The sequence below is a fragment of the Triturus cristatus genome, chromosome 6 (assembly GCF_964204655.1).
Source record: "Triturus cristatus chromosome 6, aTriCri1.1, whole genome shotgun sequence".
In the NCBI taxonomy this organism is placed as follows: domain Eukaryota; kingdom Metazoa; phylum Chordata; class Amphibia; order Caudata; family Salamandridae; genus Triturus; species Triturus cristatus.
In genome coordinates this window covers 116,801,884-116,815,988 of record NC_140589.1, presented here as the reverse complement: position 1 = coordinate 116,815,988, position 14,105 = coordinate 116,801,884, and the positions used below count along the sequence as shown (strand labels likewise).

The following is a 14,105-nucleotide window of genomic DNA, read 5'->3' as shown; positions in this document are numbered from 1 at the left end:
TTCGGTGCTGGTGATTGCGTTTCGGTACAGACGGCACGCTGACTCGAGCCCGAGCTGCCAGAAGGCTTAGTAGGCTTCTTTGCCGGGCCCGAGGGCGGACCAAGGGAAGCACTCTCTCGGTGTGCACCTGAGCCCGAGGGCTAAGGTGTAACTGAAGCCTTTTTTGAAGGTGCAGGGAGGGGTTCGACGGTCTCACTTACGACCTGCTGCGCCGGAGTGATCTCTTCGACATCAGAGTCATCGGCTTCTGAGGCGCTGACGAGGTTTTCTTCGACCCACTCTCTCTCCGGCACGTCGATGCCCTCTTGAAAGATGTCATCCGGGATTGATGTCGACGAGCGAGCCATGGTTCTTCGCGCGTGTCGGTCCCGAATGGTCTTTCAAGGCACAAGCTGGACAGTCTCTGGCCTCGTGCTCTGGTGAAAGACATAGGTTGCACAACTCATGCAGATCGGAGTGGGGAAACTTCGACCCACATTGAGGACACTTCTTGAAGGACGTCCTTTCCATGAGCCAGAAGCCAAGGCCCAGGTAGGCCCGAAGGCCTTTGTCGACGATCGGAATCGAGGATTTCGATTTGGAGAGATGCGCGACGATTAGGGTTCGCGATCGAGACAATACAGCCGAAAGGGTGAAGGATTGCGCGTCGAAAGTGGAATCGGTAACGGTTCCGAACTGGAGCGAGACAAACACATCCGAGCCCGATGGTGGAAAAAAACAATCTGAGGATGGAGCCGATGCCCATGCGCACTATAGTCCAAAGGAGAAGTCACCTATCCCGTGACTTCCAAAGACTTTTCCAGGACAAAAACAAGTGCAAACATCCAGGCCCAACTCCAGATGGCCATCTATGCTAAGTGTGTGATCTGCAGCTCATATGCCTCGAACATAAGTGTTCTGACACAGAAAAATGGTAGGCTGTTCCAATGATTCCAATAAAAAACGCAATCAATTTGGATTCATATTACTCATTTTCTGGTATCACCACTGACAATTTGCAAAACGCCTTAAAAATTAAAGTACTCATGCATAAGGTGGACAACCATGAAAGCTGTATGCAATGCTGGGGAATCCATCATTATAGATTACAACCCCTGTCTCAGCATCACTCCACTAAAACAAATCCTGCCGCAATTAAAAAATGACAATGACTGGTACTAAGGGTTTTGGGTCTTTCATCTTTGCGTAAAAAACTTGTTTATTTCCTACACTGGTATAAATGAAGTAAACCTCCTGCAAGAGTACATTAGTGGAACCTAAGGCACAAAAAGTTAAATGAGCACCTTTTGAAGATTTCAGAATGGATTGTATCAGGGGGAGACAGAGTTGCTAATTCATAGTAACGGACTGTAGCCAAACTCCAGCATTGCTGAATACACTGCATAAGGCTTTAAGACTGGAGTTTATAGTAGATGAAGCATATGTATAGGCTTTCCCTATGGCCTGCTGTGCCTGGTGCAGTTAGGTTCCAGAGATGTAGCACTGGCATTGTGCAACACTACCAGGTTCTATGAGTAAACTGTTGGACGGCAGGGCTAGTTCAAAGTAAGAAAGACCGAAGACATATTATCCATTAAACTGACTTTAATACAGCTAGCTTTACAACTATTATTGATAGGTGAATATCTAGGGTGAAACAGGACAAATGTGAAGGAAATAGTAACAACTAGATAAATGGGCACTTCAGTAGTTTCCCAGAAAGTGGACTGTTCAAACAGATTTCCCAGCTCTACTGCTGTGGGATTTATACGTACATTTTTAGACCATAAATAATGACAGTTATTGCAATATAACTTAAAACATTGCACCTGAGCTGTGTGATAATGATTTTGTTAGCAAACATTTCAAACTAAATCTATGACGGCTCAATGTGCTCACATTCTGTGTCATATGCCAGCATCAAAATGAACAGCTCCCGGACTTCGAGTGGTATTATCTGGCATCACAATTACAATGGCTCACACAGGCGGTGGCAAGGGAGTTTAGAGGCCCAGAGGGCCCACAGGGCAGGTTAATTCCTCGCCATGTGCTTTCTTTCATAGTCCTCCAACAGCGGATGGACCTAGCCCAGCTCACTCTTGAGGAACGCACCCTTAGGTTGTGCTGGAACCGATGTCAGAGGAGGGCCGCCATTATCCACCCTTATGCCCCGGAGATCCCCCTTGGTATGTGCACGGCGCTCCCACACGGGGGTGATTGGTCGGGACTAGCCGCTTGGGAGGACCTTGGCGTACAAGTGGTGGGCGACTTATATAGGGAGGGGGTGCTATTACCCTTCCAGGAACTGCAGGACTCTTATGGGCTCCCAAGGGGAGATTATTTACTTCACGCTGCTCTCATAACGGGCCTCCAGAAGCACTGGAATGCGGGGCTCTCGGAACCACCAGTCGCCGCGGGCTGCCAATATGTGGTTATGGCCGCAGGTACGTTCGGGGCTATAACCTGCCTATATCGACGGCTGTCGACGGAGCGCTTGCTGCCCCTAGTCACGTTGAAAGATAAATGGGAAGCTGACCTTGGGAAGCCCATCCCCGAGTCGACATGGCCAGCGTTGGTGCGGCGGGCCTGGAAGGGTACGCGTAATGCCCGGTTTCAGCTAGTACAGTTTTTTACACTGCACAGGGCATACCTGACGCCAGTTAAGATATTGCAATATTTTGGGGGCACCCATTCTCAGTGCCCGCGGTGTGGGGGAGATGGGGCTGATTTTCGCCATATGTTTTGGTCTTGCGCGGCACTGGGTAGTTACTGGGAAGACGTCACGGAATGCCTGAACCAAGTGACAGATCGCAACATCGATTTTGAGATGGGGGCCTGCCTGTTGCTTTGGTTCCCCCACACCCGCCGCACGAAGGTTACTAGCAAGTTCTGAGACTTAGGGTTGATCATGGCCAAGAGAGAGCTAACCATGCATTGGAAGTCAAGGGTGGGGCCTAGCTTTCTGAGGTGGAGGACGGCGTTTGCAAAATGGGCAGGCGCGGAGGGCACACTTCGCCTGCAATTAGCGCATAGGAGGAACGACGAAAAGGCGTTAGCGACGGCCCGTGCATGGGAGTCACTAGTGGTTGAACTTCAGGGGCTGATGTCAGAAAACATAGGAGAGGGGGGCATACCTGACCGACATGAGGATGCGATAAGCGGGGAGTAGGAGGGGGGTCACTATGGTAGGTGGACACATTCAACGCGGCTGAACCCAGGGGAACGCCCAAGCTGACAGAGACAGGTTTGAATACCCCTATATGCATCATAGTAATGGGGAGGGCCACATCAGTGGGAGGATAGGAAGACGGGGACACACTGACATGGGTTGCGGGAGGGAGTGGGAGGGGGGGGCCCCAGCGGGAAGGGTAACTTCTCCAATGCATAAATGGTTGAAATGTCATATGTAATATTCTCTGGTGAGTTGCTGTGGCTTTTGTGGGAATTGGATTGGTATGTTGGTAAGAAAACAATAAAAAAATGTTTAAACAAAAAAAAAAAAAAGAAATCAAAATGAACAGCTCAATTAATTGACTATTACGTTACATGGACTACACAAAGGTTGGCTACAGTTCATTAACAAACCGCATATGCTACTATTTATAGGTCACTGAACGCATCAATTAGTATACAAGCCTAAGATGTGGAATTTTATTTTAGGATGGTTATGCTTTCACATAAAATTCAAAGTTGTTCCCCACAGTGAGTCAGAAGACATTACCCACTCTAATATGTTGTACATGCTGCTTTCATAGTATGAACACACTTACCTTAAGCTCTTCAATAATTTCAAGGAACTATAGGGGAAGAAAATAAATTAGATTAACACCTACAGTCAAACGTAACAAGATATGTATGAAAACATGGGTTAAGAGTGAAAAAAAATAAAGCTTTTAACAATGTATTACTGTAAAACATTAAAAATAATTAAACAATCATTCAATTTTTATAATAATAATAAGAGTTCTTTAGGCCATCTGAAAGGTGTCCAACAAAAATGAATGCACACCAAGTCTTCAACAATGATCTCTTGAATAAAGACTAGGTAAGTAACAAAATGAACCCCACTCCCCATTCTCTAACATATTAATATTTTGTTCATATCCTATTGCAAATACATTCTGCATCTGCCCAATTTCCAAGAAACCCTTCATACTTCATTTGGTATCCATCCTGTTGTGAATTATCTTTATTAGTGATACATTTAAGTTAGATAGAAATAGTGCTCATGGATAGCTTGTACTGTACTTAATTCTATTGTGCATTTATCAATGACCCTCTACATTTCTGTATTATACAACATGTGAACGTACACATTCCAACCCCATTACATTCATCTCCTGTTTCCCAAGCTTCTGAGACTACCTCAAAGTGTACTGCTGCTTCTTTCCTTAGCCACCATTTTGGCACTGCAGCCATGTCAAAATAAGTGATGTATTCAACCATTTATGATCTTATCATAAAGGATTCATAGGGTAGGCATTCTTAAACTGAGTGGTTGAATGGGAATGTCTGCATTTGTGCAAAACATATGGCCTTTTGATTTAGTTTTTACACTAAACGGCCATTTCATATAAGAGCTCAAATTAATTCTTTAGGACATATTACTTGAACTATGCTTTTTCAATAAATGTGAGTGCATTGTTTGTGGAAATATGTCAATCAATTCACTGATGAAAGCCCATGTGTTCACACGGAGGCCTTAGATTACAGAGAAGCAGCAGAGAAGCCAGAAGAGGCAGAATATTTGAAAAAATACATCTTATACAATGAACTAAGAAGTCATAGAAGAGACAGCAACAATACTTCTATGGCCTCCAATACACTTGAAAAGCCTTTGTCTAGTAACACAATGACTGTAAAACGAGATACCAAAAATTCCTGGAAACCTGGGTATGTTAAAAGTGATAACAAATGACCTTCAGGGTTACTTGGAAACTAAGTCAGAAATTCTAAGAAATGGCAATTAACCTTATTAGACCTCTTAGGGTTCCTATTCTAATATTGTTAAACATTTACATAATGATTATTACTTACATTAGAGTACAGTGTCCAGGACACAAAAATATTATAAACAGTGTCATGATATATTCAGTAGTTCACCATCAATACCATTCACACCAATCACAGGTGATAAAATGGGATAGCAATATAGTGCAGCTCTCAAGTGAAAAGAATGTGCAAAAGAAGTGAAATTATAGATACAAGCATAACATGAATAAACAACACCTATAAATATCTTGAATGAGACCTAAAACATTTACAAAAGAAAGTGGGTGCAAAGAGTTTCTCCCTAACATGTCAACAGGGAGACAGACCCTGCCCCACGGTGTAGCCGTCTTGACCCCTTGAGTGTAGAATTTGTCAGGGTGATAAGAGGACCTGGGCCTGATACAATAGAGAAATAGTTAACCTAAAGGACACAAGATATCGAATAGATTTTAAGCAAAAAGATTATCGAATGTTGGCCATAGGAAGGGGAAAAGAAAGGAGGCTTACCTTCTAAAACAGGGCTATTACTGTTAAGGAAGAATTAATCTGAAGGCTCTGTAGAGCATAAAATGGAAATCAGAAATAAATGCTCACTCTCATTCTAAATGTATTGAGTCCACTACCTGTAATCTGTTGTTTTTATTATAATTGGTGTCTTGCATCACAGAAGGATCGAAGTGGGAACAACAGATGTAGCATAAAGGATGGCCTGGCAGTTTCTTTAGCCACAGGATTGAAATTGTCAAGAATTCCTGTCATGCGAGGGGAGGAAAACGGTAACCAGCGAAAACGGACTACATCTCCGAGGATGCTTAGCGGTTGAGAGGTTATGTAAACAGGAGAGCTGTTACATAACTCAAGGAAAACACGCCCTTATGTAAACAGGAGAACTGTTACATAACTCAAGGAAAACACGCCCTTATGTAAACAGGAGAGCTGTTACATAACTCAAAGAAAACACGCCCTATAAAGGGAGGAACCGGGAGGTACAACGCTGTCGGATATTGTGTTTACACCGACGTACCTGCTTAGTGAAGAGCAGTGTTCCGGAGTGGTGCTCCAGTAAGGCAAGAACGGAGGTAGGTCGAGTCGTTACTCCCTGGGCCGTGTCTTGCCCCATCGTCACCTGTGAAGGACCCGGAAGCTCTACCGGATAACCATTGAGCTTCGCTTTTTGACTCGGCTGAGTCAAAGCGCAGTGGCGCTTTTGCTGGTTGGAGTCGTAACTCCCAGCCCGACCAGAGGTACAGGGACTGCCAGCTGTAACGCACACCAGGAGGTGTTTGCCGCGTTACAGACTCGGAAGTCCACAGGATCGATCGAGCGGCTGCTCTCGGTTCAGTCTTCTTTGCTTGTGATTGGGGTATCGGTGACGCATCACCAGGAGGTGACTCCGCGTCCCGGTGCAGTCTGAGGAAGAGGTTGAGCGGCTGCTCCCTTCAGGTAGAGACCCCGGCTGGGTGTTTCCCTGACTCCTCGATTCTCCCCAACACTCTTCGTGCCCCTCACAGCCTACCGATTGGCATTGTCGGCCATTTCATTTCTGCCCTCTGTTGGCATACGCAGGGATCGGCGTATATGCAGAGGACGGTTAGGACCATCCGTGCTGTGGGCTGGTAACGTACTTAGCCTGGAGGATTCCAGTGACTATAACCTTTGTTTATTCCTTGTATTATTTTTGCCTTCATTAAAATAACTAAACCTTCACAAGTGGTTGCGTTCTCATTATCGTGTCTGTTAAACGATCCTGAGACGTCAGGGCGTTACAAAATATCCGACCTTAATAACACTAACTGTCTCCCGGTCGATAACAGACATGGCAACACTTGATGATGTGCTGGCTGCTTTAGCGACCGTGCTAATTGAATTGGCTGCCTCCAGGCAAGAAACAGCCGATGTAAAAGCCAGACTGGATGCTATCCAATTGGACCCGCTCACGCCCAGCACCTCCCTCACGAACCAGACCCCTGCGGTAGTAGTGGAAATGCCGGTAGCCGTCCCCTTGGCAACACCAGAGAGGTACAGTGGGGATCCTAACACAGTGCAGGTATTCCTCACACAAGTGGCGCTACATTTATCGTGCAAACCAAGGGCGTTCCCCACGAGTCAGGCTCGTGTGGCTTTCCTTATATCCTATTTGGCTGGAAACGCGGCACAATGGGCCGTACCTCTGGTGAGCAGAGACGACCCCATCTTATGTGATTGGGGTGCTTTTCGCGAGGAATTCCTGAAGGTCTTCGACAGAAGGGCTGACTCGTACACGGCGGACCGTGAAATGCTTGAGTTGAGACAGGGATCCAACGACCTGGTGCAGTATCTCAACGCGTTCCGAAGGCTGGTTGCGGAAACCAAGTGGCCTGTTGCTAAACAGACGGCGCTCTTCCATCACGGGCTGTGCGATGAGCTCAAGGACGCCGTGGCTCATATTGACCCACAACCCAAGACATGTGAGGGCCTTATCAACCTGGTATTACGGCTGGAACATAGGCTAAGTGAAAGAAAGGGGGATCATGGGAGAAAAGGAAAATCCCTTCCATCCTATGTGACAGTGGGAAGTCCTGAAACTGCCACCGCATCCAAGGGAGAACCCATGGACATCGGCGCAATACGAGCGAGCCTCACAGCCACGGAGAAAGAGTCACGCCGTAAACAAGGATTGTGCCTATATTGTGGCAAAAAGGCCACTACGTACGTGAATGCCCTGCCAAACCGAAGACGTCACGTTATCGGGCCAACCGGTCGGTAACAGCCGTGGTGGACGTACCGGCGGAAAACTAGAGGACTCCCAGACCAAAGAAGGGGCATCTCGGAGTCACTCATCCATCCCTTCACTTTCCAACTCGGTCACTAAGGGACAACGACACCTGTTTCTCACGGTGCACGTGGGAGTGCATGACCAGTGGATACCCGTTGTGGCCATGGTGGATTCAGGGGCCACTGGCATGTTTATGGACCACAACGAGGCATGCAGGCTAGGGCTAGTGCTTCTTCCCAAAGCTGTACCCGAAGACGTCTATGCTGTAGACGGAAGGCGATTGGTGACGGGGCCCATCGGGCAGCACACGGGGGTCCTTCCGATGAGATGTGGGAGGAACCATTTGGAACAAATCGATTTTAACATCATCCGAGCGCCCCAATATGGCGTCGTATTGGGATTGCCGTGGCTACAGAAACACAACCCCTCTGTGGATTGGCCAACACATCGCATCGAACTGACGTCACAGTATTGCATCCTGCATTGTGGAATAAGAACGGAATCCCTTGACGCAGATGAGAGCGGGAGTCAGACGGTGGCTACAGCGGCAGAAAAAGATGTGGCTCTCCCCCAGGCTTATCACAGTTTTGAGGATGTATTTGATGAGGTGAAGGCGGAAGTGCTACCACCACATAGACAGTTTGACTGCCAGATCGACCTGGTGCCAGGGGCCAGCGTTCCCAGCGGCAGGCTGTATGCCCTGACGGAGCCTGAAAACGTGCATCTCCGGGGGTACCTGGATAAACTCCTCAAGCTAGGATTCATCCGCCCGTCCAAGTCTCCGGCCGCCTCGCCACTCTTCTTCATCCCGAAGGCTAATGGGGAGCTGAGAGCCTGTGTGGACTTTAGGGCATTGAATGCGATAACCGTAAAGAATCGGTACCCCTTGCCTCTCATCAGTGTACTTCTGGAACAGGTCAAGAAAGCTCGTATCTACACCAAGTTGGATTTGAAAGGGGCATACCATCTGGTGCGCATGAGGGACGGAGACGAGTGGAAGACCGCCTTTAAGACCAGGTTCGGCCTTTTTGAGTACCTCGTCATGCCGTTCGGTCTGTGCAACACCCCGGCAGCCTTTCAGTACTTTTTGAATGAGGTATTCAGAGAGGAGTTGGATATCTACGTGGTCGTATATATCGACGACATCCTCATCTATTCGTCCAGTGTGGAGGAGCACGTACACCACGTCAAAGCTGTGCTCCAAAAGCTGAGGGAAAACATGCTGTTTTGTAAACTCAGCAAGTGTGACTTCCACGTCACATCCGTGGAATTCCTCGGAGTGATGCTGAGTCCAGAGGGACAGGAGATGGCAGAACGAAAGATCAAGGCGGTGAAAGAATGGCCGGTGCCCCAAAGCGTGAAGGACGTCCAAAGTTTCATTGGCTTCGCCAACTTTTACAGGCGGTTTATAGATGGATTTTCAGGATTGGTGGCCCCAATCACACAGCTACTGAGGAAGTCCAAGGAGTTTGTCTGGTCCCCTGAAGCGAACACAGCCTTTGAGGCCCTGAAAAGCGCCTTTGGTAAGGCGCCGGTGTTGGCTCACCCCGATCCGGATCTCCCCTACGTGGTGGAAGCGGACGCATCGGATGTGGCGCTGGGGGCTATCTTGTCCCAACGCAACCACGACACAGGGGTGCTTCATCCCGTTGCGTACATGTCCCGCAAACTCAACGACGCCGAACGCAACTACCATATTGCGGAGAAGGAGCTTCTCGCAATCAAGGACGCCTTCACCGAATGGAGGCATTGGTTGATGGGGGCAAGACATGTGGTATCGGTGTACACGGACCATCGGAACCTACAGTTCATGTCGTAACTCCCAGCCCGACCAGAGGTACAGGGACTGCCAGCTGTAACGCACACCAGGAGGTGTTTGCCGCGTTACAGACTCGGAAGTCCACGGGATCGATCGAGCGGCTGCTCTCGGTTCAGTCTTCTTTGCTTGTGATTGGGGTATCGGTGACGCATCACCAGGAGGTGACTCCGCGTCCCGGTGCAGTCTGAGGAAGAGGTTGAGCGGCTGCTCCCTTCAGGTAGAGACCCCGGCTGGGTGTTTCCCTGACTCCTCGATTCTCCCCAACACTCTTCGTGCCCCTCACAGCCTACCGATTGGCATTGTCGGCCATTTCATTTCTGCCCTCTGTTGGCATACGCAGGGATCGGCGTATATGCAGAGGACGGTTAGGACCATCCGTGCTGTGGGCTGGTAACGTACTTAGCCTGGAGGATTCCAGTGACTATAACCTTTGTTTATTCCTTGTATTATTTTTGCCTTCATTAAAATAACTAAACCTTCACAAGTGGTTGCGTTCTCATTATCGTGTCTGTTAACGATCCTGAGACGTCAGGGCGTTACAGAAATATAGTGCATTGCTGCCCAAAGTGAATTCTAAACCTATATGCTTACAAAAATTGGAGACATACAGTACCTAATTGGAGGTGGGTCTTTGAATGGAATTAAACGAGAAAGTCCTGTAGGTCCGAATGGGCAAAATTTCCCTCTTGGCAAACCTGGCTGTCCAGACAGTATTGCTTTGTGAACAAATGGAATGACACCCATATAGCTGCCTGGTAAATGCCAAAACAGGAACTCCATGAGCCAGTGCAGTGATAGCAGCTATGGGCCTGGTGAAATGAGCTTGCAATCCTACCAGAGGCTGCTTTTTGGCCAATGCATAGCAGATCTTAAAGCAGAATGCAATCCGGGGAGAGATGGTCCTCTTCAGCACAGCCTTGCGTGTTTTTGATCTAGTGAACTCCACAAAGAGCTGGTCTTCTACCTGGTGTTCTGTGTTATGATGGATGTAAAAAGCTCAGTGCTCTTTTGGGGTCTGAGCTGTGGAGTCTCTACTCCTCCTTAGATTGGTGAAGCGGTGCAAAGAACATCAGCAAAGTGATATGTTGACAGAAGTGGAACAGCAGTATACTAAAAAAGGTTCATCATAAATCATAATGTTCCGGTTAGGAGAATGCCTGGCTTGGCAGTTTGGGCTGCACTGTTCCTACTGGAGCAGGGTCAAGGCTGATTTGGATATAGCTGGGTGTTATCTGAGGTGGTATGGAGGGCAAAAGAATGATGGGTTGGTATGCTACATCCTCCGATCATCTTTTAAGCATTTGTTTTTGTTGCCCTAAGAGACCACGGGTATGACCAGACGTGTGTCCCTTGCCCACTGCGCCACTGGAACCAACCTACATCCGACTGAAGAATGATATACCTGACCTACCTTCAGACTCAAATAACAGTATATTTAATAACCAACTTACCAAAATCAAAACATGGCTATTACTACAGTCATGATTTATTGATTCGTTCAACATTTATACAGATACACATATGGTCTTCATATTCAGGTTTGAAGTCCGAGACCCCCAGCCCGGAATGTCTCCCGAGTGTGGTGCCCGTGCACATCTGTCTGCTGTCTGTGTCTGCCGCATCTAGTGCAGATTTGAGGCAGGAGTTAGTTATGTTTTTCCCACCTGGAATATGGCCTTGGCTTTCTTGAGGATCTCCTCTGGAAGTTGTTGCATCAGCTCTTCGATCTCGTCCCACTGCTGGTGACCTCTGCTGGTGAGGAGCGCATTGGAGTTGGCTATCCTCTATTTCCATTGTTTGGCACCTCTCTCTCTATCTTCCTGCCAACCTGATCTAGTCTCTTAACTCTCCTCTGGTGGTGGCCCTGCTAATGTGGGGGCATTGTTCCTCTTTCCTGTGGTCGCCAAAATGAAGGACGAAAAACTAGACCTATGTCTGCTGACCGAAACCTGGCTTCAAAGCCATTCAACCCCGGTGCAAGCAGTCGCATTCCCCGAAGATTATATTGTGACAAGATTAGATAGGGTAGGCAAGCGGGGAGGAGGGCTAGCAGTAGCAACCCGGGTCCCCCACCATATCAAAGTACTTGACACAGTCTTAACATCATATAGAGAGCTTTTGGTGTCAACTGTTTTGCTCTACTCTTTTGGAAACACTTGCCCCTTATATATTACAATCTGACTACTTCGTCTTAACAGGAGACTTTAATCACCACCTCGAAGAGCCCTCAAACACAGACTCCAAGTCCCTTCTGTCAGCAATGGAATCACTGGGACTTCTCCCTAAAGTGCATGAGCCTACTCACATTGCAGGCCATACATTGGACTCCATCTTTTCAAACGTCCCTTATTTCCCAGTGAAAGTACCCCAGGGGCCAACGTGGACTGACCACTGGGCCTTTCAGCCAGCCAGAGGGTGGAAAGAAGCCCCTAGTCATGGAGGGTTTTCGTAGGACGTGGAGAAAAGTCATGCCGGAAGCCTTCCGCAAGGCCTTTTCATCCCCCTTGTTGCAGTGGGAGCCAGACAGTAACAAGGCCCTGGAAAGATGGGAGGGAGCGGTCGGGAATGCCCTGGACAGTATCGCCCCTCTGAAAGCAGTGAGAGTAATAGAGAAACGGTTGCCTGCGCCTTGGTACTCGGAAGAGCTCAAAGTGGAGAGGGGTCGGTGCAGAGGTCAGGAAAGAAAATGGAGGAAAACTAAATGTCCCGATGAGTCAGCTTATGTGGCGGCACATAGAGCCTATCTAGGCCAATGTAAAAGTGCCAGGAGAGAACATCTGAGTCTGCGGATAAGGGGGGCAAAGAATTCCTCAAAAGAACCCTTTAAGATATTAAAAGAATTCACCAACCCAATAGTGAGCAGGGCAGGGCAGCGGCTCCACACACTCAAGAATTATGTGCTAACCTGGCCAGCCACTTTAGAGATAAGATAGACAACATCTATATCTCTCTGGGGAGAGGAGAGACCCCCAGGCTGCCAACCCCGCAGGAGTAGAGACCCCTCACTACCTAAACTTGACTCATTTGCCACCATCACCACTGAGCAAGTAGGGGAGGCACTGGCAGCTACAAGGTCAGAGTCAGATTGCACCCCTCCTTTCATTATGGAGGAATTGATCATGGTTTTAGCTGCCTCACTTTCATCAGTTTGTAACATCTCCTTAGACACCGCCACTTTCTCGAACAAGTGGAAGAGAGCATCGATCAAACCTCTCTTGAAGAAAACATCTGCAGACCCAGCAGAGATGAAAAATTACAGGCCAATTTCCCTTCTCCCATGTTGTTCGAAAGTCATGGAGAAGTTGATCAATCAACAACTGAGATACTATCTGGAACAGAATCAATTGCTGGACCCTGCTCAAGTGGGCTTTCGAGCTGGTCACAGCATGGAGGCGGCCCTGATCGAAGTCAATAACAGCATTAGGATGTCCTTAGACAGAGGGACCCCCACTATGTTGGTGCTTCTTGATCTCTCAGCGGCCTTCGACACCATCTCGCATAATATCCTGCTTTGCAGACTACAGGAGATTAGTGTCGGAGGTCTAGCACTGGCATGGTTGCAAAGTTTCCTGGTAAATAGAACTCAATGTGTCAAGCTAGACTCATATGTGTCAGCAACCACTCCACTTGACAAGGGGGGGACTCAAGGGTCCATCTTAAGCCCTACTCTGTTCAACATATATGTGGCCCCTCTATCCGCCATTATAAGAGCGAGTGGCTTTGAGACAATTTTGTATGCGGATGACACGCAGGTGATTATCCCATTCGAATCTGATCCTGCTGTCACCAGGGCCAAGTTTAAGATCTGTATGTTGAACATAGCGGCCTGGATGGGGGACAATTTCCTCCAGCTTAACTCTAATAAAACAGAGATTCTCCTGTTCGGGAAGGCGGAGGAACTGTGGATGCCAGTTTGGTGGCCCACTGAACTGGGGGTGTCTCCTTCCCCCACAAAGCAGGTCAGGAATCTGGGAGTTCTGTTAGACAGCAACCTATCGTCCGAAGATCATGTAAAAACACTATCGGGCACCTGTTTTGGAATCCTGAAAATGCTAAGCAAGGTATATCCTTGGATCCCCTTGGATGCAAGAAATACCCTGATTCAGGCACTGATTGTAAGCAGGTTAAACTGTGGCAATGCACTACTGGTAGGAACGAGAGAAGAGCTATTCTCTAGGCTCCAAGTACTGCAAAACACTGCAGCAAGAATGGCCTTGAATAAGCCTAGACCTTCCCCTTCTCGACCCTTGGGAAAAACTTGCACTGGCTGCCCATCAGAAAAAGAGCAGTCTTCCAACTCCTCACACTAAGCATACTTAAGGAAGAAGATGAGGCCTTACGTCCCCGGTCACCATCTGAGGTCAAGCAATCAAAAACTTCTAGTTTTCCTTTTGGGTTCCACTATTGGGCTTTGCGTCCGTGTTTTTTTTTTAAACAGAGAACGCAATAGGCCAAAGGCGGGCGCATTGCTCCGCCTATGGCCTATTGGTGTCTGCTACGCGCACCAAAGCCCATATGTTTTCAATTATCGTGCCCAGACACGGGCGCGATAATTGAAAA

At 47.9% G+C, this 14,105-nt stretch overlaps 1 protein-coding gene across 5 annotated transcripts in view; it reads right to left on the bottom strand.

Moving 5' to 3' along the window:
* Positions 1-14,105, bottom strand: part of LOC146816482 (exportin-5-like) — a 1,867,381-nt gene that overhangs the window by 1,398,278 nt on the left and 454,998 nt on the right. For all 5 annotated transcript variants that reach the window (XM_085610326.1, XM_085610327.1, XM_085610328.1 and 2 more), the window contains exon 16: positions 3,750-3,776. In XM_085610326.1, coding sequence (XP_085466452.1) covers positions 3,750-3,776 — 27 coding nt within the window. The remainder of the gene's footprint in view (positions 1-3,749; positions 3,777-14,105) is intronic.